Source organism: Podarcis erhardii (genome assembly GCF_964252035.2).
Source record: "Podarcis erhardii genome assembly, chromosome: 9".
In the NCBI taxonomy this organism is placed as follows: domain Eukaryota; kingdom Metazoa; phylum Chordata; class Lepidosauria; order Squamata; family Lacertidae; genus Podarcis; species Podarcis erhardii.
The window spans coordinates 22,327,834-22,351,660 of NC_138512.1; the positions used below are offsets into that span (position 1 = coordinate 22,327,834).

General features: G+C 43.4%; 1 protein-coding gene across 11 annotated transcripts in view; it reads right to left on the minus strand.

Annotated features, from left to right (window-relative positions):
• Positions 1-1,180: 1,180 nt before the first annotated feature.
• Positions 1,181-23,827, minus strand: part of LIMCH1 (LIM and calponin homology domains 1) — a 212,836-nt gene continuing 190,189 nt past the window's right edge. For 9 of the 11 annotated variants that reach the window (XM_081875598.1, XM_081875594.1, XM_081875601.1 and 6 more), the window contains 11 exons: positions 22,744-22,772; positions 21,306-21,389; positions 19,448-19,540; positions 17,460-17,564; positions 16,769-16,905; positions 14,246-14,364; positions 13,672-13,795; positions 12,795-12,887; positions 11,371-11,479; positions 10,123-10,225; positions 1,181-6,909 (listed from right to left, as the gene is read on the minus strand). In XM_081875598.1, coding sequence (XP_081731724.1) covers positions 6,884-6,909; positions 10,123-10,225; positions 11,371-11,479; positions 12,795-12,887; positions 13,672-13,795; positions 14,246-14,364; positions 16,769-16,905; positions 17,460-17,564; positions 19,448-19,540; positions 21,306-21,389; positions 22,744-22,772 — 1,022 coding nt within the window. In that variant the 3' untranslated portion in view covers positions 1,181-6,883. The remainder of the gene's footprint in view (positions 6,910-10,122; positions 10,226-11,370; positions 11,480-12,794; positions 12,888-13,671; positions 13,796-14,245; positions 14,365-16,768; positions 16,906-17,459; positions 17,565-19,447; positions 19,541-21,305; positions 21,390-22,743; positions 22,773-23,827) is intronic. The other 2 variants (XM_081875597.1, XM_081875600.1) reach the window with 2 other exon arrangements.

Consider the following 23,827-nt stretch of genomic DNA (forward strand, 5'->3'; position numbering starts at 1 on the left):
GCAGCTAGGCCATTCGAGTTCAGCTTTAAAATAACCTCATTTCTAACTGGTGGGTAGCTGGCCCTCGCACTTGCTGAATATTTTGGGATTTGGGGCTGGTGAAATGGTTAATAAAGGCATGGGCAAAGGCTTTGCTTAACATATAGTTGAAGCCAATCACCTGCATTTTATTCATAGGCAGAGAATTCCAAACCCCCAAATCACCATTGGGTGGTGTAATGGGATAAGGGGTTGCTTGTGCGTAAGCGCTAAAACGCTCCCAGTTTTGTAGTCAGTTTTTAAACTCTCCCTAACCGCACAGCCATAAGTGTGTGGCTGCCTTAATCACTGGCCGAATCCGTCAGTGGGTGTTTCCTGAATTTCTTCCAACATAAAAGTTCCTTGACAGAAAGTCTCCTCCTTGATTCCCTGCATGACAGCTTTCTGCGCAGAGTGGGCGTTCCAAGGGGAGGTCCTGAGCTCTCACCACTGGTCTCGCTTGAAGCGTCTCTGAGCCTAACCTCCAACACTGTCTCCTCCTCCCCTCCTTCTTCAGCGGGAACTCTCCCTCTCCCCCTGCTGGTTCCTTCCTCAGCATCTGAGGGTCTCCCAGCATCCGAGAGCCTCTCCACCCCCCTGAGCTCCGATGGCAGTTCCCTGACAGGTGGCTCAGCAAAAGGCCATCCTCTCTTCTGAGCCCATATATATTGATCCTGCAAAACTGTCATAATATATGGTGGACGTTTTGGGGTAACTCCTGAGTATGACTGTCACCCAAGCCCTTTCTGGCGTAATTTTACGTAATGAAATTTGGAAAGGAAAGCTAATGCCTTTCTTGAATGTTCTCACACATATGCCCCTCTCCAATATGCCAGATTTCCAACAATCAAGTCATATACTGTAGATCTAATTCAAACTTGGGTATGTTCCAAGAGACTAGGGGCAGCACTTGTATCTCTGGACTATTGATTTATCAATGAGAAGTTTTCAGGTAACAATCTACAGTACACTTTCCATCCAATGGGAATTTAGCTCTGCACATCACACATCTCAAGACGGAAAACAGATTCCTGGCTTTTCAATACCTGTTCTACGGCTTCTAGCAAAAAGTATAGCACCAGGCACCAAACAAAATATATTCGTTTCCTGCAAAGTTTTATTATGTTTGGCTATACCAAAACAATTAAAAGTCAAACAGCACCAGTTTTAATCAATGTTTATTTATAAACATAACATTTACTATAAAAGCTGTTGCATTTAGACAAGAATTCTCTTGCTTTCCAGAGGCATTTTAGAATAAATATCATCAATGGAGATTAGTGTAACTGGTATTCAACATTAACCCAAGTAGGACTTTCATCCTTTGGTGATCTTGCATATAAAGTAGCCCTCTTTTGGCTCACCAACTTTTATACCACTTATAGATAACTACAGAGAATACGGAATTAATTCTACATAACAAGAATAAGGACCACTATGAAGTTTTGAAAATGAAATATATAAAAAAATAATTATGACATGGTTATGCCTGCTCTCTAAAGAAATTAGAAGCTAAATACACTTTTTGGGGTTTTTATTTTAATCCATTATGTTTATTATATTGGCGCGTCAACAGTAAATTATCTTTTGAAACACATTATTTACCATTTCAAACCAACATAGCAGTAGATAAACTCCCCCCTCCCTGGCCATTCCCTACCCTTACCCATTCCCAAGTTATTTGTGAAACAAATATTAACACGTTTATAAACAGAGCTGGAAATAATGAGGCAGCTGCAGTATGCATACTCATTTGAAATGAAATATAAGGAGGAAGAGTTGAGAGTTTTAAAAAAATCTTTATGCTGGTGACTAATCCATCTTAGTGGAGGTGGAACGTGTGAGTGATTCAGGTATTGATACATGTAAAGTTAGCTGCTGCCACCTTCTAGTTTACAAGGAGAAAGATGGTCAGCTACATTCGTAAGTGGATGTGCCATAAAATCCTGTTTGCGTATAAAAAGGTTGCACTTGAAAAATTCTGCTAGCATGTAAATTCCGGCTGCAGTTACTCTCTTACTGAAGACTGGCAGGACTTGAAGGTTATTAAAAGCAGGATCAGATCTGCACAATTCTCATGATTTTGCATGGTTTTTTTATTTTTTAAAAAGCAACCTTTGCACACAAGTGCAAATCAACATCTTCACAAGCCATTGGGATATGCTGTTGTGCAAGACCCACTGAAAGCAACAGGACCTGCACAAGAACACACCACCTTCTGCTCTTGGGGCAAGTTCTATTAATTTCAACGGAGCTCCCCACTGGCTTATACTCAACAAGCACAGAGCTGTGCCCTTAAGCACCACTGGTTCCCAAAAGTCTTGAAGATACCCAACTGTAAACTGGGTTCAGGCCCATATCCGCAGTCCTTCACATGCACTAAATACCTACGCCAAACTGCTCTCTCAACACCTTTAAAGAGGGCACCAGCGTAAACACAAATCTCCTGGTCAGGTGTGCAACTGCAGTAGACTGCAGTAATGCACCAGTCCGGAGACAACCCAGCTCCAATTTGCAGGGAACACACTTGCTGCCAATAGCAAGAATGCCACAACTGCATAAACTTCAGAACATTGGTGTCGGGTCCTTACATCTGCCTTTATTTGAAGCAGAGACGGCTAAGCCTCAGTTCAAGGGTCTGAACTAGTCTCTCTCTTCCACCAGAATGCCACTGATTTTTGTGGCAGCAGCAAAGGGGGGCGGGGGTTAATGTAGATCAAATGCTATGGGGAGGGGTAGAGCTCAGTGCCCTGGTGGGGATGTAAATCACCCCTCCCTGGTCATTGGATTGATCACTTGAATGCAGAGATGGTGACAAATCCCCATCCTCAACTAATCTGCATGGGTTAGCTGAGAAAGGGTGTTTGTGCAATCTGCAGAGGAGTGTGCGGTGGCCATGTGGCCCCCAGAGGCTTGGGTGTGGCCCTCAGACTCAGAAGCCCCTGCTGTTTCACAAGAGAACAGAAACAACACAATAGGTTGTGCCACTGACAAGTCGATTTGTGGAACTGAGCACTTGGGCTTGCAAACCGCAGTGCTCAGATCAGAGGCCTGCCTTCCAGCTGAACCTCAAGGACTGTCTGTTTACAAGCAGAGGCTGTTTCCTGAACAGGAGACACCGGATTCCAACCCTTGATGCAGTTTCCCAAACTTCTGAGAGCTGACACAGCCATGTCTGGATTAAAAACGGAGGCGCACATCACTGCTGCACCCAAAGCAGTTTCCTTTTGTAGAGTGTGAGAGGAAGAATGGCTATCCAGGAGGAGCCAATTTCTTGCGTTTCTGCATAAGCCGCTGAACGGAAGGAGCAGAAACTCATGCAGAGATGCAATGGGAAATCTCCTTGGAGGATGCCCAATTCTGCTGCAACTCTGTATTTAATATGACGCAATGGAGACAGAGACACACCGCAGAATGATCTGCCTCCAGCTTGGCTGATCGGAAGGAGCGGAAGGTGGAGCAATCCATCATGCAGAGACACACCGGGCAGCCTCTCCTGCACTTTGGAATTGCATGAGCTTTTAACTATGCAGTCCAGTTCATGTTACAAAGCACACAAGTAACACTCTCACAGTCCACAGTTTGGGAATGACTGCTTTGCACTGTAATCCTATACTTGTTTACTCAGAAGCAATTTTTTTCTTCCCCCAATGGTGCTTATTCCAAGGTAAGCATTTGTAAAAACTGCAGTCAAGCAGGGGAATAATTCATTTTTTTGGTGGGGGAGAAAGGTACTTACACATATCAGTGGTTTCAGTTTTTATACTGTGCATTTCTTGTTATACAAAGAGGTATTATGACTACAGCACAATCCATTCAAACAGCAAAGTTATCTATATGTATCCCCAAACAAATCACTTCAATGATTACTCACAATGTGGGGGTCAAATGGACAGTCCCACAAGGTTTGTTGTTTGCAGAACAACTTCGTTGCCAATCTCTGTCCTTAGAAATTATATTTTTTCTTAAAAAACAACACCACAATTATTACATCCATCTGTCACTGGTGAATGTGCAACAGCTTTGTATTTTCTAAGGCACAATTTTAATGAAATGTGTAACTTCCTATCAGACAATCGTATGTTTTAAGATAGATACAATCGTATACAAATGCTTTTGAGTGACAAAAGGAGACATCATTGCATGTTTGCACAACTGCACATCAAGACCCACCTAGACACATAAATAAATAGTGACACTGTGTCACCCTTAGAAAATATTTATTGCTTACCTAAGAAATGTCCACTATTTCTTTCTGCTAGCCCACCAAGAGATAACCGATGTGCAAATACAGTCACATACAACAAGGAATCTCAATTAATTTTGTTTGTTGCTTTCATATTCTTAAGGCAGCATAAATATATTTTTCCTTTTTGAAGACCATAACTACATAGGCTTTCCAATCTCTCGCACCTTTACTCAGCCTGCAGAAGATACCACAGAATACTGCTCACAAACCACTATTTTACAACCGTAGCACATCAGCCAAATCTAGCGTGCTACCTCTGATCACCATTCCGGTTTTTTAGGAGTCAGTAAAATGTTAAATCGCACGCAGTGCACCTGATTTGACCGGGTTTAAATCCAGATTCAAATATAACACCCTCTCTCTTTTATTTCTTGCACATTTGAAAACTTCCATCATTATTGGTCAAGAGGGCTGATACTTTAGCTATCTTAAAAGCATGGTTGCTGCTGCTCCTTCCTCATGGCCGATTCTCATGCTGCTCCAGAACATAACGTTATGTGCACACCGAGGAGGCTGCATGTGGGGAGCGATGTGGCTGCTTCCCATTCCTACACTGGGAATGCGCCAGTGTTAAAGTAACCACATCAGATGCCCACACTCATAGCACTCCTCCCACATTATGCATGTTACCAGAGTCATGTGGGAATCAATCCGGGGATAATGATGAAGACCACACTGCTAAGGGAGCACACAAACAGCCTGGGAAACATGCGCATCGATGCACTACGTGTTCAGGCTGTCTTCCTAGGCCATTGACTCTTAAGCCTTTGTAGCGCCATTTCCCTTCAGAGTATACGGCTACTGGCATAAGAGGCAATGTTCCAGGAAGAGCCAACACATGAGGACTTTATCCCTCCTTGAAGAAAAGTGCATGGCCTTGCCCTAAATTTGTGTGCGTGTAAACATACCCAAATCCTAAGCATATTTATTTGGAAGTGCATCTCACCGGCTTCAGCTTAGGAGCTTAGGTTCTCAGCCGAAATCATATGATTATTACCATGTATTCATATGGACCCAGGTTCCCCCTTTAAATTCGATATATGCAGAATCATTGGGGTACAGAAGTTTAACCAACTCTGCAGCAACTTTACTGGAAGCAGGAATATATAAATGAGTAGTCCCAAAGTGGTACCTATCACTGAATACTCCAGCATCAAGCATGCCCACTCTCTGCAGAATGAAAGGCTCTACAGCCCCAAATCCCAGAGTGTCTGTCCTGTTTTCTTCAGGCTGTGTGTCTCCATCCCTACCGCCCACAAACATCTTTCCCTACAACCGAAAATTAGCAGCCTTGGCTTGCAATGTTGCTCCACCGACCTTGCAGAAAGCATTTGCAGTGGTCGTTCTATGATATTTATCTCAAGATGGACTTCTTAACGGTTATTCTAGGGTGCCCCAAGTCCTGCATCCTCGGTAGACATTTTATTTTCCATACAGCAAGTGGTTGGAGGTGCTAGGTGTTTATGGGTCAGACTCCATAAAAAGTTACACCCCCCCCCCAAAGCAGCAACACTTTCACTTTCACAATTATGGTACACACGTGCAGAGGCATAGACGGACCATTACACACCAGCACTAAGGGAGAGAAATAACGTCACATCTTCATGGAGCCGCACTGAGGTTGGGTTAGATGATGATTTAGGTACCAACTTTCCCCCACATCTAAGTAAAACCCTGGGCACATCTCGATTAAAACAGGGTACAGCTACCAGTGGCTGGTAAATTGCTTCAGAAAGAAGATTCATCTCATGGGCTGCCAGTCGACCAATCCCTGCTGGGTATTTCTACAACCTCGAATGCATGTATTATTTAAGCTTAGAGAAAACACTTCATTCGGTAAAATAGTTTGTTATTACAAGAAACATCATTTTATGCACACAACAGATGGCATGACTGTCAGTCCAATCCTAGGCATGTCTACTCAGAAGTAAACCCCACTGAGTTCAGTGGACCCTATCCCCAGGTCCATGGGTGTAGGATTGAACATGCAATCACTTGCTCACTCAATTTCCTGACTTCCACTGAAAGTAATATAGTAAAATGTTTCAGAATTACAGGATGTTTGGATCAAACTAGTGTCTTTGTATATATATAAAAAAGTTACCACTTCAGAAACAAAACAGGGGGGAAACTCCTTTCTGTCATGCTGTTAAAATTTTCTTCTTCAAATGCAACTAATTAGATTTACACATTGGCATATTATAGAACATCTACAAAAAGTAGTGTAAACTTAACATTCTCAGTTCCTAGTCGTATTAGAAACAGAACAGGTTTATTGCATCTTTATTTCCTTGTTACTTTCATAAGAGCAGATTCGGAAACCAAACGTAACTGATAATATGGAACACGCACGCTCCTGCGAGAGGGGAAAAGGAGCTGAAAGTCCATAGATGAACTTCATACATGTAAGTGAATTAAGAAAGGGGGTGGAATATGTATTGCATTGGAAAGTAGCCGATGTAGCCTTTTGTGCCTGCCTTGCAAAGATGAGATGAGAGCTATCAAGTTCATGGATATAAGCTCTGACAAGTGATTGTCCCGAAGAAGCCCCAGGAACAGAACAACAGCGACAATCCTTCTTGGAGAACACATTTGCACGCAAGACTGAAATCCATGTCACAAAGTCGTGGGCTGACCAGCGGCTATAATTAAGACAAAAACGGGTAGAAAAAGTGAAAGCGCTTACGCCATTCTTCACGCCAGGAAGCAACAAATAATAAAAATAATATGAAGATGATGGAGTTTTCGGAGCTAGCCGACCTAACCGGAAGAGTCCGTGACCAGAAGGGGGAGGAGTATCAGGAAGAATGGACAAAATTTAATGATTATTTAGTTAAATATGTAAAGTTAAATTAACTGGAAATAGCTTGCATATACTTAATTGGCTTAGGATTTTATATAAGTTAAAGTGATGAATTAATATGTTTAATTTTAAAATGAAAAGGTATAAGGATGTTAATGTTTAAGTTAAATTTAATAAGAACCTTGATTTGGAAAACCGTTAAAAGGATATGCATGGAAATTCAACCAAGGGGAAGCGAGGAAGTCACTTAACAATGTTAATAAGTGTAATTTTAATAAGGCTATGATCTAAGTTTGTTCGTTTGTTTATTTGTTTGTTTTGTTTATAATTTTGTGAACATTAATAAAATTAAAAAAATGAAAAATGAAAATAATAAACAATAAAATTTTATTTATATCCTGCCCTCCCCAGCCGAAGCTGGGCTCAGAGCGGCTAACAACAATAAAAGTAACACAGCATTCTAAAATCAATTCAGAATCAAATTAATGGCAACTGCAATGTATTTTTTGTGTACAAGCATCCTATGACCTCCTTCCTTCTGTATTTCCAATCTTAAACAGCTGAAGAGAGGGTGCAGTGCACCACCGGGGCTTATATGGCTGTGTACATTTAAAGGAGGGACACAGGTGGCGCTGTGGGTTAAAGCCTCAGCACCTAGGACTTGCCGATGGAAAGGTCGGCGGTTCGAATCCCTGCGGTGGGGTGCGCTCCCGCTGCTCGGTCCCAGCACCTGCCAACCTAGCAGTTCGAAAGCACCTCCGGGTGCAAGTAGATAAATAGGGACCGCTTACCAGCGGGAAGGTAAACGGCGTTTCCGTGTGCAGCTCTGGCTCGCCAGATGCAGCTTTGTCACGCTGGCCACGTGACCCGGAAGTGTCTCCGGACAGCGCTGGCCCCTGGCCTCTTAAGTGAGATGGGCGCACAACCCCAGAGTCTGTCAAGACTGGCCCGTACGGGCAGGGGTACCTTTACCTTTACCTTTACATTTAAAGGAGATGCTGGAATTGAGGGATGCTGGGAACCACAGTTCCCAGAATTCTTTGGGAAAAGCGATGTGCTTTATATGCAGTTACTCAACCAGGGTTGAGAGATCAGGCGCGATGCACACCCTTCTCCCACCTCTCCATGGCTCCCCCCAGCTCCCCACTAAGTGAGCACACTAGCGTTTCCTTAGCATTGCAAAAATCTCAGCAGTAGTCAGCAACTGGAAACGGGAACGTGGTTTTCCGTCAAATCGCCGTCTACTTTCTGTCCACCCTTTCGCAGAACAGGCTATAGCAGTTAGATTCAAAGTCAAAGGAGAATGTGGGATTGAAATAATTAAAGCCACACATCTAAATGATAATTTATCCATTGTTCATTTCATATTTACAACAGTTCCTGCCAAAAACGTGCGACTCCCTGGTGCAAATTGACTGTGAAACTATACAACAGTGCCCTCTACCTTTCAGGATGTGGAAGTGTTTCCCAGCGCAAAAAGCAGCTTCTTACATTTAGTTTTTTTCTTCTCATTCTCTTTATAGCAACACACTTTTTCTTCCCAGGAAAGAGGAGAGGTACATCTGTTGTGGTTCCTTTCTTTACTCAAAGCATCTGAAGGAGCGTCTCCACCCCCATCGTTCTACCCGGACACTGAGGTCCAGCACCAAGGGCCTTCTGGCGGTTCCCTCACTGCGAGAAGCAAAGTCACAGGGAACCAGGCACAGGGCCTTCTCAGTAATGGCACCCACACTGTGGAATGCCTCCCATCAGATGTCAAGGAAATAAACAAATAAACAACTACCTGACTTTTAGAAGACATCTGAAGGCAGCCCTGTTTACGGAAGTTTTTAATGTTTGATGTTGTGTTTTTAACATTCTGTTGGGAGCCGCCCAGAGTGGCTGGGGACCCAGGGTGAGATTCACCGAGTGACCTTGAGCTCATCATATTCTCTCAGCCTAACCGACCTAACTGGAAATAAATAAAAAACAGTCCAATAGCACCTTAAAGGTAAAGGGGTAAAGGGAACCCTGACCGTTAGGTCCAGTTGCGGACGACTCTGGGGTTGTGGCGCTCATCTCGCTTTATTGGCTGAGGGAGCTGGCGTACAGCTTCCGGGTCATGTGGCCAGCATGACTAAGCCGCTTCTGGCGAACCAGAGCAGCGCATGGAAACGTCGTTTACCTTCCCGCTGGAGCGGTACCTATTTATCTACTTGCACTTTGACGTGTTTTGTTCTGGATATAAGCTTTCGTGTGCATGTACATTTCTTCATGTGTGCATGCACATGAAAGCTTATATCCAGAACAAACTTGGCTGGTCTCTCAGGTGCTACTGGGCAGTTTTTTTATTTATTTCGACTGCATCAGACCAACACGGCTACCTACCTGAATCTACCTCATTGGATCGCTGTGGAATAAAATGGGGGTCTGGGGCAGGAGGGAAGGAGAAATAAAGGTGGGATATAAATGGAACGAATGAGTGAGTGAGTGAGTGAATGAATGAATGAATGAATGAATAAGAAAAGTATACAGTTTCAACAAGAAATTAAATCATTACAAGATTATATGTTGGACATACCTGTAAATAACTACTTGCCCATTCACCTGTGAGGAGTGCAAATTGCCCACATCTGATCAGTTTTAGTAAAATGTGAGGTAGGGTTGGATCACGCCATAACGAGGCACTTTTAAGTCCCACTGATCTCAGGGGGAGACTTGCATTTTCTCCCAGGGGAATTATGCAAGGCCTTGAGGCACCCTTGCCATGAAGTAAACCCACTAACCACAGTGCGACTTACTTCTGAGGTAGTGTGCACAAGAGGGTGGTGTAAAGTGCCCCAGGGCACTTTTGTTTGTTTGCACACATCTTTCAGGCAACTGATGCGCAAATGATTTATCTCAACCGGTATGTGTTGGCAAGTGAGGTAGTAATTTATTTTTTTTATTTTTTTTGTGGGGTGGCATAGGCCCTGGGCATATTTGCAAGGCCAATGTAGTAGGTGGTGTTGGAAACAAAACCACACACACACACACAGTAAATATCACGTTGAGACCAGTCCCCGGTACTTACTTCTGGATCTGATGTAACAATCATTGCAGTTGAGAAGACCACTTCTAATCCGGACGTCTGTTCCGCTTGCTGCATCTCCAAGTTGTCCCTTGCAGATTCCACACTATTTATTGATAAAGAGTGGATATAATTAAAGTTAAATAATACATTCATCGGGATATCTAGGGATATGCTGTAGGCTGCCCAGAGTGGCTGGGGAAACCCAGCCAGATGGGCAGGGAATAATAATAATAATAATAATAATAATAATAATACCCAAACTATGTTGCTTTTATGCCAGGTTAATTGTCATGGTGCCCATCCACCAAGAATCCTGGGATCTGTACTTTGGTGAGAGTTTTCACTCTGACATATCCCTTCCCTTACTCCCTATCACATGATTACTGTTCCCAGAATTCCCAAGAAATTAAATGATAGCTTAAGTCAGTGGTATGGATACGCCATCTGGGTGTGCATCTTTGTTTGGGTTAAAAAGAAAAAAATATTTCCATAGTTCCTCGCTACATCTTCACATTGTCTCCAAGTGCCAGGGGCTGGACTGAGGAGGAACGGTAGAGACCGCCCCCGCCCTTTCTCCTGAACCTTCCTGAGAACAGGAGGACAGTATAGATTTAGAATAGTGGTTTGCAGAAGGGCACAGTTCAGAGGCTGCAGAGGGGAGAAGCTAGGAAATATTGGGAGAGGAACAGCAGGAAGAAGAAGAAGCATCAGGGGAGAGACATCTGACAGACTCAGTGTCTCTGGAAAGCATTCCTGACCACCCCCTCACCCAGGACCAGGCGTGCATTGAGGGTATTAGAACAGAGAGCTCAGGGGAAGAAAGCTCAGATTAGCCAACACAGGGGTGATGTAGAATAGGAGAGACGGAGGGGGCGGGACTTTACTCAGAGCAACGCCATTATCTTAGGGAGACTGCCTTCCTTCGTTGCTCTCTGTGAATTATTGAATAAATTGCTTGGTAAGAACTTTTATTGTTTATCTGCTTCTTGGCTGCCACTGTGGGAGGGATCAGATTCCCTGATGCCTGACATCAAAGCAGGAGGATTTCTAGTGGCTGCATTGTCTGGAGTAGCTTGCCACATAGACGGCTCGGGATGGTGGAGCGTCCATCACCAGAAAGAAACAGAGGGTATAAGCACCTGCAAGGCAAGTTGCACTAAACCTCCCAACTGTGCTGAAGGGAACTGCCATGCCAAAGGCAAAAGGCAGGCCATCCTTTAGGGAGAATACGTTACTGAGGAATCCTACCCTGAAGCACTGAATATGGAAATAAAGACCGAGTGTTTCGATAATCATGGCTGCGCCTTTCCCGAGAGGCTGTCCGCAGCTAGAGCAGAGTTTCTTTCCACTGACAGACCTAAAAGAAAGAAAGAAACAACAAAACCAGATTCAAACATCCTCTCACTCACAAAGCTGATGTTTGGTACGAGAGGAAACCTGCCGCTGCCCTGAAAAGGCTGGTTTGTCCTCCAGCTAGCCAAAGCGTTGAGGACCTAGCGAGTGCTCAAACCATTCATGGCCAAGCAGGGCATCCAGCCGCTGAGGATCTCTCACACCCCAAAGCTGGGGCTCCTCTCCTACATTTTGAGAAACACTGTACTAAGCTGACAGTATGGACAGTGGCTACCTGTGGTTGGCAAGGGTAGTGCATCTCCTAGAAGAGAGAGACATCTTCACCAGAGTAGCCCAATGGACAATGAGCACACTGCACCACAGTTCATTTCGGTTCTCTGTCAACTGGATCTCACAGGAAGGAACTGTTTCTGGCTGAGACACCCACAGGGCTACATCCATCATAGCTACAGCATGAGTTATTCCTCTAAGGCAAGCGCCATGTAGATGTGCTCCATATTCGTGGTGGTTTGATAGGATCCTGTGCCACTGAAATTCTACTCAGTACTGAGTCAGAGTAGATTCCAACGTATAGTTAGCAGAACAACAACTTAAACTCATTGCAGGATTCCTCAAAAAATAGACCAGAGGCAATTGTATTTCATCCAGCAGAGCTTTACTGCTACTGAAGGCAAATGAGAATAATGGTCACAAATCCAATACATTCAGGATTGGCCCTGTCCATAAGAAATCCAGTTGCAGCAGACTTAACTTAAACTGACAATAACTTATAGTAAGTCTAAACCTTAATACTAAGCATACTATGTACAGAACACCACACCAGAAGAAAAAGAGATAGAAAGAGAAAGTGAAGCCCAGGCTCCTTCTGGCCTTACTTTTATAGTCAGCATGACCATGACAGAAAGAGATAAGAGAACCAGTTTAAGCCAGCTGTACTCAGCTTCTCTGAATGAATAACCCAAACATCATGAACCTGCTGCTTGTTTCTTTCACACAGGAAAGCTTCCAGAACTCCCTTGAATTAAGTAGAATAGGAGAGATCTCTACACACCAGATCAATACTTTTTGAACTAAGAAATGCAAACTGACATCCTAAGACAACTATCTCCTTTATGTTTTGCCTCCACTCCACATGGCATTTGAACAACCTCCCATTATCTGTAGAAGCAGCTCCTAGATATTTTCCAGGGTGATAAAATACTTTTGGGAACGTCTTAATCTATGCCACCACTCGTACGCCTCAAACACCAGTTAGGAGGTTTTAGCTGAAATGATAACTTTGTAAAGCAGCTCATTAGCTTGTGAAAATCCTTATTGACCTTTTGTACCTGTTGGGTGACTGGCTTTGAGTTGTAGGAGAACAGGGTGATGATGATGATCGCCCAGCTCCAGAGCTCTCTCGACAGCCTGCCCTGAAACAGAAACAAACAGGAGGGAACTCTGGTGAAGCTTTGGAAGTGCAAGTCCAAGTGATATCATAGCTGATTGTATGCTCTCATACTATGCCGATTAAGTCATGGAAGCGTCTGTTACCTACCTCCTCATTATTATAATAATATTTATTGGGATTTTCATTTTCAAAAAACACCATGTGATTTTACATATCTTTACATTACCTATGGGACGTGGGTAGTGCTGTGGGTTAAACCACAGAGCCTAGGACTTGCCGATCAGAAAGTCGGTGGTTCGAATACCCGAGACGGGGTGAGCTCCTGTTGCTCAGTCCCTGCTCCTGCCAACCTAGCAGTTCGAAAGCACGTCAAAGTGCAAGTAGATAAATAGGTACCGCTCCGGCGGGAAGGTAAACAGTGTTTCTGTGCACTGCTCTGGTTTGCCAGAAGTGGCTTAGTCATGCTGGCCACATGACCCGGAAGCTGTACGCCGGCTCCCTCGGCCAATAAAGTGAGATGAGCGCCACAACCCCAGAGTTGGTCACGACTGGACCTAATGGTCAGGGATCCCTTTATCTTTACCTTACCTATATTCTGACACTCCCGAGTCAACGACATCCCCCCATCCCCCCCAAACCCAACTGACTTTCTAACTTCCAATTATAATTTCATTTGCATTTCTCATTCCCCCCCCCATCTACCTTTCCTTTTGCTTTGAGATTCTTTATCATTGTAAACAAGTTTCTAATTTTAACTGACAAACCTTTAAGCCCGTCCTGTTAGTGTTGACAACTCTGTTACCTACCTCCTCATTTCTCTTGCAGAACTGACCGGCAGACCTAAATTATGTTCCGACGGAAAGTTTTTCTGTTTCGTGTCTGAAACACGTGGGCTCTGTTTAGTTAATGACTGCTGATTCCACGTAACATCTGGAGAGAGAGATTCAAATTAGGCAAACACTTGCATAATAAAGGGGTTCTTTGACAGGGGACATTTCTGAATACACACACACACCCAAAAGAAAGGTACCATAAAGCTTTGAAAAAGACATATAGCTACATTGCTACGGTTGTCGAGCATGGAGAGGGTCATTTTTCGAGCCTTTTGCACTTCCAGAAAACCTCTTTATTGAGCGATTTGTTTCCAGGGAGGTTACAGGACGTTCCCTGAAGCAACTGTCATTCACATACACACCCAGAGCATTTTTCCTCACTTTTCCTCACTCAAGGTATTTTAATTCTTTCAATCTCCTCTAAATTTAACAATACATGCAATACCAGAAAGAAGAATAGTAGATTTTATTTTCACTGCAAACGTAGTTTCAACTAGTTAGGAGAGAGTTGTTGTTTTGTAAAGAGATTTTAAAAGCCTTCACGTACCCTGGCACAGCGGCAAAGTCATCTCAGTGGGCTGTAGACATTCTGTCCTGGACATCTGTGGGTCTTGCTCATTTCCTCTCTGTTTACTGGTTCCTATATATTCTTCTTTATTTACAGTGCTGATAAACACAAAACATAAAAAGGTAGGAAGAATATGGAGCGATTTCATAATTACATTTCAAATTAGGCTACCCATTTGGGGAGGCTCAGGTAGCTTTGATTTTGGCAGCACACTCTTCCTATGATAAAGTATTGCATTTGAGATGATATGAAAATCTGTTTGCTCTTAGCTCTGGCGGCAGCTGTTTTGTACATGAAAACCAACTAGTGATGTTATCAGGTTGAATCCTGACAAGGCAGAAGTACTGTTTTGGGGGGACAAGGGATAGGCTGGTATGGGGGACTCCCTGGTCCTGAATGGGGTAACTGTGCCCCTGAAGGACCAGGTGCACAGCCTGGGAGTCATTTTGGACTCACAGCTGTCCATGGAGGCGCAGGCCAATTCCCCATCCAAGGCAGCTGTCTACCAGCTCCATCTGGTATGCAGGATGAGACCCTACCTGCCCGCCGTCTTTCCAGAGTGATGCATGCTCTAGTTATCTCCCGCTTGGACTACTGCAATGCGCTCTATGTAGGGCTACCTTTGAAGGTGACTTGGAAATAACAACTACAGTGGTACCTCAGGTTACATACGTTTCAGGTTACATACGCTTCAGGTTACAGACTCCGCTAACCCAGAAATAGTGCTTCAGGTTAAGAACTTTGCTTCAGGATGAGAACAGAAATTGTGCTCCGGCGGCGTGGCGGCAGCAGGAGGCCCCATTAGATAAAGTGGTGCTTCAGGTTAAGAACAGTTTCAGGTTAAGTACGGACCTCTGGAATGAATTAAGTACTTAACCTGAGGTACCACTGTAATCCAGAATGCGACAGCTAGACTGGTGACTGGGAGTGGCAGCCAAGACCATATACATTGGCTTGAACTACATTTCTGAGCACAATTCAAATTGTTGGTGCTGTCTTTTAAAGCCCTAAAAGGCCTTGATCTAGTATACCTGAAAGAGTGTCTCCATCCTCATCATTCAGCCTGGACACTGAGGTCCAGCTCTGAAGGCCTTCTGTCGGTTCCCTCCATGCAAGAAGTGAGGTTACAGGGAAGCAGGCAGAGGGCCTTCTCGGTAGTGGCGCCTGCCCTGTGGAACGCCCTCCCATCAGGTGTCAAGGAAATAAGCAACTATCCGACTTTTAGAAGGCATCTGAAGGCAGCCCTGTTTAGGGAAGTTTTTAATGTTTAATGCTGTATTGTGTTTTAACATTCTGTCAGGAGTCACCCAGAATGGCTGGGGAAACCCAGCCAGATGGGTGGGGTATAAATAATAAATTATTATTATTATTATTATTATTATTATTGTTATTATTGTTGTTGTTGTTGTTGTTGTTATTATTAAGCTATCTAATGGCAAACATGTATGTATCAACCTGTCCGCAGAGCATCATATCACAGGCTTCCTGTTTCCAGGCTTCTCTATCATTCATATATATATATATATATATATATATATGCAGGTTTTGGTGTCCTCGGGTGTCTTCCCGTGTAAAAGTTGGGGTGTCTAGGCGACGTTTCGACGAGGTCTCACTCGTCATCTTCAGGCTGGTGCTTTCGGCTTCTTGTTACTGGAACAGAGCAGGATCTCAGTGTTTGAGTTCCTATAAATACTGTAGAGGGGGTGTGGTGTATAGCCTCCAATGTTCTGGGCAGAGAGGAAGTTCCCAGGCTAGTGTGCCTTTTCTTCTTTTGTTCCTTAATTACTTGAGAGATATCTTGAGTGATTTCTTGAGTGATATCCTGAGTACCACTTAGGTGGGTCATTAGGTGTGGATTAGTTGCTAAAGTCTTTGTGTCTTGACCTCTTGAACTTTGTGAAGAGTTTTCATGAGAAGATGGCTGTACTGTACTTAGTTGTGCTCTGGCTTGGCTTCGTGTATAGGGGCGAGCTGTGGTTTTGTGGCTTGTGTCAGCCAGATCTGTGTAGGGATTGCAGGGGGGTGCAGCATCCGGAGGTGCCACCATGGATTGGCTACTGGATGGTGTCTGTAATTCATCTGTGGAGAGGGTCTGGGTTTGGGTCTGGTGTGGTTGATTGGTGTTGGCGTTCTGTGTGCCTCTGGATCTGGTGTCAGTTTTTGTGGGGAGGGCTAATTTCCAGATGTCTGGCAAGCGGGATGTGTCGTCACGCTTGTTCATGTTGTGAGGGTGTTTCTCTATCTCGATGGCTTCCATGATTATTCTCTTGTGGTGATGTTCCGTGTTAAAGAGCAATTTGGAATCTATATATATATATATATATATATATACACACATACATACATACATACATACATACATACAAACACCACTTCCATATCTGTAATAAGACTTCTGTTTCTTCCCTAGTGGGAAGATGGCTCAAGCGGTTTGTTCATATATTCTTTTGGAAGAAACACCTGTGCAGGCACACCCCATGAAATGTTATTTCTTTTACACACCTCATATTTTCCTTCCATGGTTCATACTCTTTGCTTTTCGAAAAGGGAACACCATCTTGCTCAGAAAATAAATTCTTCTGAGTTCTATCTTCCTTTTGCTTATCTTCCTCTTCAGAGTAGCTCACGTCCACCATATTCTACAAAAAATAGAGATACACACACTCATTTTTTTAAAAAAAAGAACAGCCTATTTATTTAACAAAGAAAAAATGGGGGAGGAAATTATTTAAAAGTACATTAAACTTTCAGGATTTGACAGAGATGGTGAAAAAAAAAAAGTCTTTAAAACTTTTTATCCCTTCACCTCCAACAAGTTGTGCCATAGTGTTATAGTCTCATTTGATTTCACCCATTGAACAATGCCACACTACTGCTCCACCAAATCACCCTCAAAGTCCAGCTATCTCAACATCCAAACTTGTTTGGCCAGCTTCTCATTTCAGACATTGCTATATAATTCTTCCATTGCACATTCATCCTCAGCCTTCCAAAGATTCTTTTCATGAAGAGAAGGCTAAATCCCAAGGCATTTTAATTCTGCCTTCAAAGCAGACACTGCAACACTGCAACCAGATCCCTGAACTGCTGCGCTTGGCGGAGTTTGGATGACGCAGAGATGACACACACACCCCGATCTGACTCCTCTTTTTGCCATCCCATATTTCCCCCCTCGTTTCACCAGCAAACTCACCACAGTCCCATTTCCATCCGTCACAGAGGAAGACGTGGACAAGGGTTCCACAGAGCTCGAAGTGACTGTGAATGGCACCACAGTGTCCTCGATGATCTTGCGTTCCTAAAGGAGAGGCAAGGATGTCAAAAGAATAAAATGGAGAAAGTTTGGCAACAAAACCCAGCTGCATCATTAGGAACCAGGCGATATAAGACTCAAATGTGCCCTTTCCCGATTTTTCCCTGGGGAGGAACAGAATGCAGGGAAGAGGCACAGGGAAGAGGCTGGAAGTCAGATATAAATGAACATTTTATAAAATAATATGTTTTAATAATAAATGTAATAAAATAAAACTGGGCAGAAAAACAAAGGATGTAACTCCCCTGGCTGGATCCCATCATAGTCCAGCATTGATTGATATATTTTAAATTGTTGCTACTGAGAAATTTCCACGGATAACAAAAGTACATATACCATCTAAAAGCCCAGTATTTTGTTTCTAATAGCAGCCAATCTAATGCCTTTGGGAAGCTTACAAGTAAGGTAAGGGGATTCATTCTGATGTGTTTGCAAGGAGACTGGATGATACAGTGCTGAAACCCCACACTTCCCAGTGCACTTTCCTTATTGCAAAAAATCCGATCTTATGGGGACGTGGGGTCATTGTGCAAAACCTCCCAGTCAACTCTCAACTGAACAGCCTGTCAGTATGTGACTGAAATGCCCCTGGAAATAGCGAGAGTCTGGCAGCAAACCCAGTTTGGAAATGGTTTTTTAAAAAAGCTAGTGCCCAGATCATAAGAAGTAATAGTTCTGCTCTATTCCGTGCTGGTCAGGCTGCAAGTGGAGCTAAGTGGCCAGTTATGGGGTCACATTTGAAGGAGGACATTGGCCAACTGAAGTGTGTCTAGGAAGAGGGTGACCAGGAAGATGAGCGGTTCAGAAACCATTTCGCGTGAGGAACCGCTGAAAGAGTTTGGTATATTTAGCTTGGAAAAAAGAAGGTTTGGTGAGCAGATGGTGGAGGGGGGCAGCTAAAGAGCTGGACTAGAACCAATGGCTGGAAAACTGCAGGGAAGTAGGTGCCGGCTAAACTGTAGGATAAACTTCTTAATAGGAAAAGCTGTTTAACGGCGGAACAGACTGCCTCAGTGTGGGAATGTCGAGGAAGGTAGGAGAGGATATATCGTGTTTTGATATTATCCCACCTCACTCACGCTAGTGAGTGAACAGCAGAGCACATTCCCTTTGCAACTTATTGGGAGCAAGTTGATGATTCGTTAGAATCCTTTAATTAAGCAGTCCAGTCTGGCTTGTTCCTGGTAAGTTTTCCTTTCATTTCCCTCTTAAAATAATAACAACACAACACAGTCTTCTTTAAAAGTAAGAATAAAGTTTTACTCACATTCAGTTCACAGCAGTGATCTGAAGGCAAGCTTTATCTTGTGGTTACAGTGAAAAGAAGTCTGAGCTACATCTCAGACTTTCTGCTTGTGGGCTCCATCCTATGTGAAGGCTGAGCCATGTGCTGGCTGAGAGCCAGGAGAGCAAGAGCCCAAGAGAGAGATGGTTGCATAGCCAACCCTTTTATCTGGTCAGCTAGGGTCATGCCCATCTACCTGGTCACACACAGGGAGAGGAAGCTCCAGAGCAGGTATGACAGGAAGTCCTCCCTGTCTGGAGCCACATTCCCCTGTGTGTCCATTCTAGGCAACAGGAAAATGTTGTACTTGACTGCTCTCCCACACTCAGGAATGGTGGACTATCCATTACTGGAGAGGCTAGGGGCAGCCATCTGCCAGGGACACTCTAGTTGCATCCTGTATTGCAGATCCTGCTCTAAGCAAGGAGTTAAGACTAGTTGACTTCTGAGGACCCCATGATTCTGGCAAAAAACACACACAACAAAAAACAACCCAACCCAAGGACAAGGCAAATTAAACACTGTATTACAGCCACCATGATACAGGAACAGCCACATCAAAGCTGCGTCTCTGCCTTCGTACCTCCTCATAGTATTTCCGCTCCTCCTCTTCAACTTCCTTTTGTGCCTTTTCCCATTCTTCTTTCAACTTGTCCTGCTCTTTCTGATACCTTTCCTGCAGAGAGTTCCAACACAAGCTGTTAACTTGGGAATTATGGGAGGAGCGAAATTGTTTCCTCATCTGGGTCCAAAGAAGAGCTCCAAATGAATATTTATTTGGAAATGCAACTGCTCTTTGATCAGTAAAAGAAGAAGAAGCAAGACTCGCTAGAATCGAGGATTCCTTCAGAGCTAAAAAGCAATAAAAAAGATATTTGAAAAACCTTAAAATTTAACATGAAAAAACCCCCAGGAGTTGCTACCCTTCCTCTTCCATAATGCCTGGTTCACTTTTTGACATTTCATTTGCCTGCGTTAAAAGATTTGGAATGGGAGTTGGGGAAAATACACTACAATGGCATAACGAGGGACAAAGTTTATTGACTTACGCACTGAGGAAAGAGAAACACGGAAAAGGGAGGAAGCAGAAAAACTGATACAGGGAAGAACAGAGAAGGCGAAGGATATACAGGGTGAACATTGACTATTTGTTTCAGAAAGTTGCTTGTCTGTTTGCTATGCATTCGGACATCTCTTATGATATTGTAAACAAATTTTACGTGATGGTTCCTGAGATCAAGTAGCAGGTTTTTGTCTGTGTTTGGATAAAATGGGCTACGATTTGGAATCAAGATGGTGGACTGAACCTTTCAAAATTGCACTGATTGTAAGCGATGATTTCAAAACTGGACTGATTTTTTTGTTTCTCCGTTTCTCAGAATTCCCAAGAAACTGTGGGTATGAGGGTGCTAGTATAGATGCAATAGTGGGTGATAAAGATGGCATTCAGGTATGAAAAAACTGAAATATTCTGCTTTACTTTTCACAAAGTTTTAGTGCCTTAGTCCTTCCTCCTCCAATAACTGTAACATCAGCTTTAGTTCTATGAGATCTTTTGGTGTGGGCAAAGGATAAGACTCAGTGCTGTAAGGAAAATCATCTAACTTTTAGAAATACCCACTAAAATTAAAAATAAAATGAAATGAAATCTCCCTAAGCTAGATAATATATTTTCACAGTCCCTCGTTCAACCTTCAATTTTATATTCATCTGAAATCATAAGGCAGCATGGCTATGACCCATTCTCAGCCATAAAACAGAAGACATAGGAGGAGGAGGAGGGAGGGAGGGAGAGAAATAACAAAAAAATCCACTATACTTGGAAACATGGGATATACATTTTCATTTGGCTAGGTTTGCATCCGAGTTTAACTGAGGTTCATAGATATATTGACTTTGGCAGTAATCTAATCAGGATAAACTGCTGCCAGTAAAATTTTAATGAAAGATGAAGAACTATGTCAGCTTATAAGATAAACAGACAACGTATAAAGGTCTTAAGTGGAGAAGATGACAACTAGCTAAGTAGTTGATTGTTCTAGAGTGGAATTATTTTCTAAAAAATATACCCATTCTCAATGAATACCCATTTTCTAAATTAAAAAAGGAACCCTTCAAATCGTATTCACTTCCCAACATCCCTATGCCTAGCCTTTAAAACGTGTATCATTAAAATGCATATCATCAACACCACTATGTTGCACTTCTGATGAGAGTTTTATATGCTTTTCTCTTTCATGGAAAAATCTGGGAGCCAGTCAGGGTCTCTAGATGAATGGGGAGTCAAAGGATTATGTGAATGATAAGGACATGTGGCTCAAGTTTTAAGGAAAACTTCTCAACTATGGAAAGGTAGGCTTGGGAGAAATTTCAGAAGGCACTACTCTCCTCGAAAACCAGGTAGGATACAAATGTAATAAACAAATAAGGATGGGAGATACCTGAAGCACACGCTCCTGTTCATGCTGCCATCGTTCTTGTCGCTTACGCTCCTCCTCTGGGTCCCAAGACCAGCAACCAAAGCGCTGAAATAAAGTTGAGGGATACTGTTAAAGGCTAGGAATACAGACCAGAAAACAAGAAGTTCCACGCTGCTTTCAACGTTTATTACTTTAAAACACACCCACCCACACAACCACAAAACCAAATATATTCTGAAGATGTTTAAAATAGTCACACAGAGACCAAAAAAGCCTGAAGCGTTTTCTTTGGGAATAATAGGGACAGAGGTCCCCCAAAAGTTGGTTAAATTGTTTATGTATGCCACGGCCGCATCCAGAACCCTGTTCGCATACAAATGGAAAGAAGTGCGGTGGTACCTCGGTTGTCGAACACAATCTGTTCTGGAAGACTGTTTAACTTCCGAAACGTTTGACAACCGAGGCGCAATGGGCAGTTGGCAAATTCCATTGAGAAAATGGAAAAACGCGCCTCGGAAGCCGTTCGACTTCCAAGGCGTGTTTGAAAACAGAAGCATTCACTTCTGGGTTTTCGGCGTTCGGGTTCCGAATCATTTAGCTTCTGACATGCTTGAAAACTGAGGTTCCACTGTACCAACGGCAGAGGAGTGGACTTTGAAATTACTGGACTATGTGGAGATGGTGAAAATACGAGGGGAGGGGAAACCCCTCAAATATATTCATACATACACATTATCTCTATCCAGTAAGGGACAAGGAAAGTTCTACCCATGGAAGTTGGCTTCTGGGTGTGCAACCAGCGTGGGGACAAATATGCCCAGAATGCAATTTCCACTAGCCCCATTGTCATTGTTCAAAATGTGGACCCATATATGTCTACGTCAACAGAGGAGTGCTGGGACCAATGGATACAAATGCGCCTTTGCATTTAATGTGCAGATTTTTAAAAATGTAAACAGCATCAGTTGGGGGGGGGGCAGCTGATAATAGGGGGAGAACAGGCACGGAGGGGGAAATATAATCCTTTCCTCCCTTGCTGTCTTCTTGCGGAAAATTCCTCCTCAGAAGGTGGTATTGTGAGAATGTCCCACTGGTGACAATGCCCTGATCCCATTAATTCCCACTGATCCTATTTGCGCTTTTAAAATAACTGCTTATTAAATGAAAAGATGCACTGAGTGCCACGTGTACGGTAGTTTGGCCATCAACAATATTTTTAAAAACTGTGTCCTAATTAGGGCTGGAAAAAACATTCGACTTCTTTGTTTTCTTCTTTTGATCTGACACATTCCAAATGTTGTGCTTTCTAGGCACACAGAACGGAAGAAAAATGCTGAAAATAAATTAATTAATTTAAGGCTTGGGCAAGCCAGCCACATAAGTAATTCACAATTAAGTCTGGGAACAAATAAAAAAACCCAGGTGATACTTTTCACAAGAAAAAAACCCCATAACTTACATTTGATTTGTCACTGTTGTCAGTGCCAGCTGCATGGAGAGAAGAACAAGTGTAATTAAAAATGCCAAAACGTAAGCTTATTTTTCAAATGAAAGGCATCATTTATTGACATGTATTTTTACGCCCTGCCCTCCAACCTTGAAAGAGTTTCCAACGCTAACAATTTAAAACCGACAAGTTAAAACTGCAGCCATTAACCCCAGATTTTGGCAGGTTCTTGGGCAAGATGTCCTCATCTCCCTGAATGGGCTTTTGCTTCCTTCCAGTTCTCTCTCTCCCCCCCACCCCCTTGCCCTCTCCCTCTCAGGGATGCTTAAGGATTTCACACTGCCTACACCAAGGGTCAGCAACCTTTTTCAGCCATGGACCGGTCCACTGTCCCTCAGACTGTGTGGTGGGCCGGACTATATTTTGAAAAAAATAATGAACGAATTCCTATGCCCCACAAATAACCCGGAGATGCATTTTAAATAAAAGCTCACATTCTACTCATGTAAAAACATGCTGATTCCCAGACTGTCTGCGAGTCGGATTGAGAAGGCGATTGGGCCGCATCCTTAGGTTGCCTACTCCTGGCTTACACTACTAAGCAGGTCTTCAGTTTTCACCCTTCTCCAAAATTTGAAATGCAACTCTGAGCTCAAGACACATGCCGAAGTACATTTAAAAATCAGCATTTCAGGGTAACTGACATACCAAAAAAGTGTGATTCTTTGTGCAGGTTTCCCCTCTCTTTCTAAATGTGTATATTGATGGAGAAATGCAAAAGAACAAAGGTGTGAATGAACTCATGAGAAACTGGCACAGGTTGGAAACTGACTGATTCATCTATCCCTATTTGCCCCAGGCCCAATGTGCTGCAGAATACCATATTGTATAAGACGCACCTTTTCCCCTCCAAAAATTAAGGGGAAATGTGTGTGCGTCTTATGGAGCGAATGCAGGCTCCATGGCTTCAGCGTTGCTTTCGCTGAAGCCTGGAGAGCGAGAGGGGTCGGTGTGCACTGACCCCTCTCGCTCTCCAGGCTTCAGGGATAGCTACCTGAAGCCTCCGGAGCGCAGCGGGAGCTTCCGCTGCGTCCAG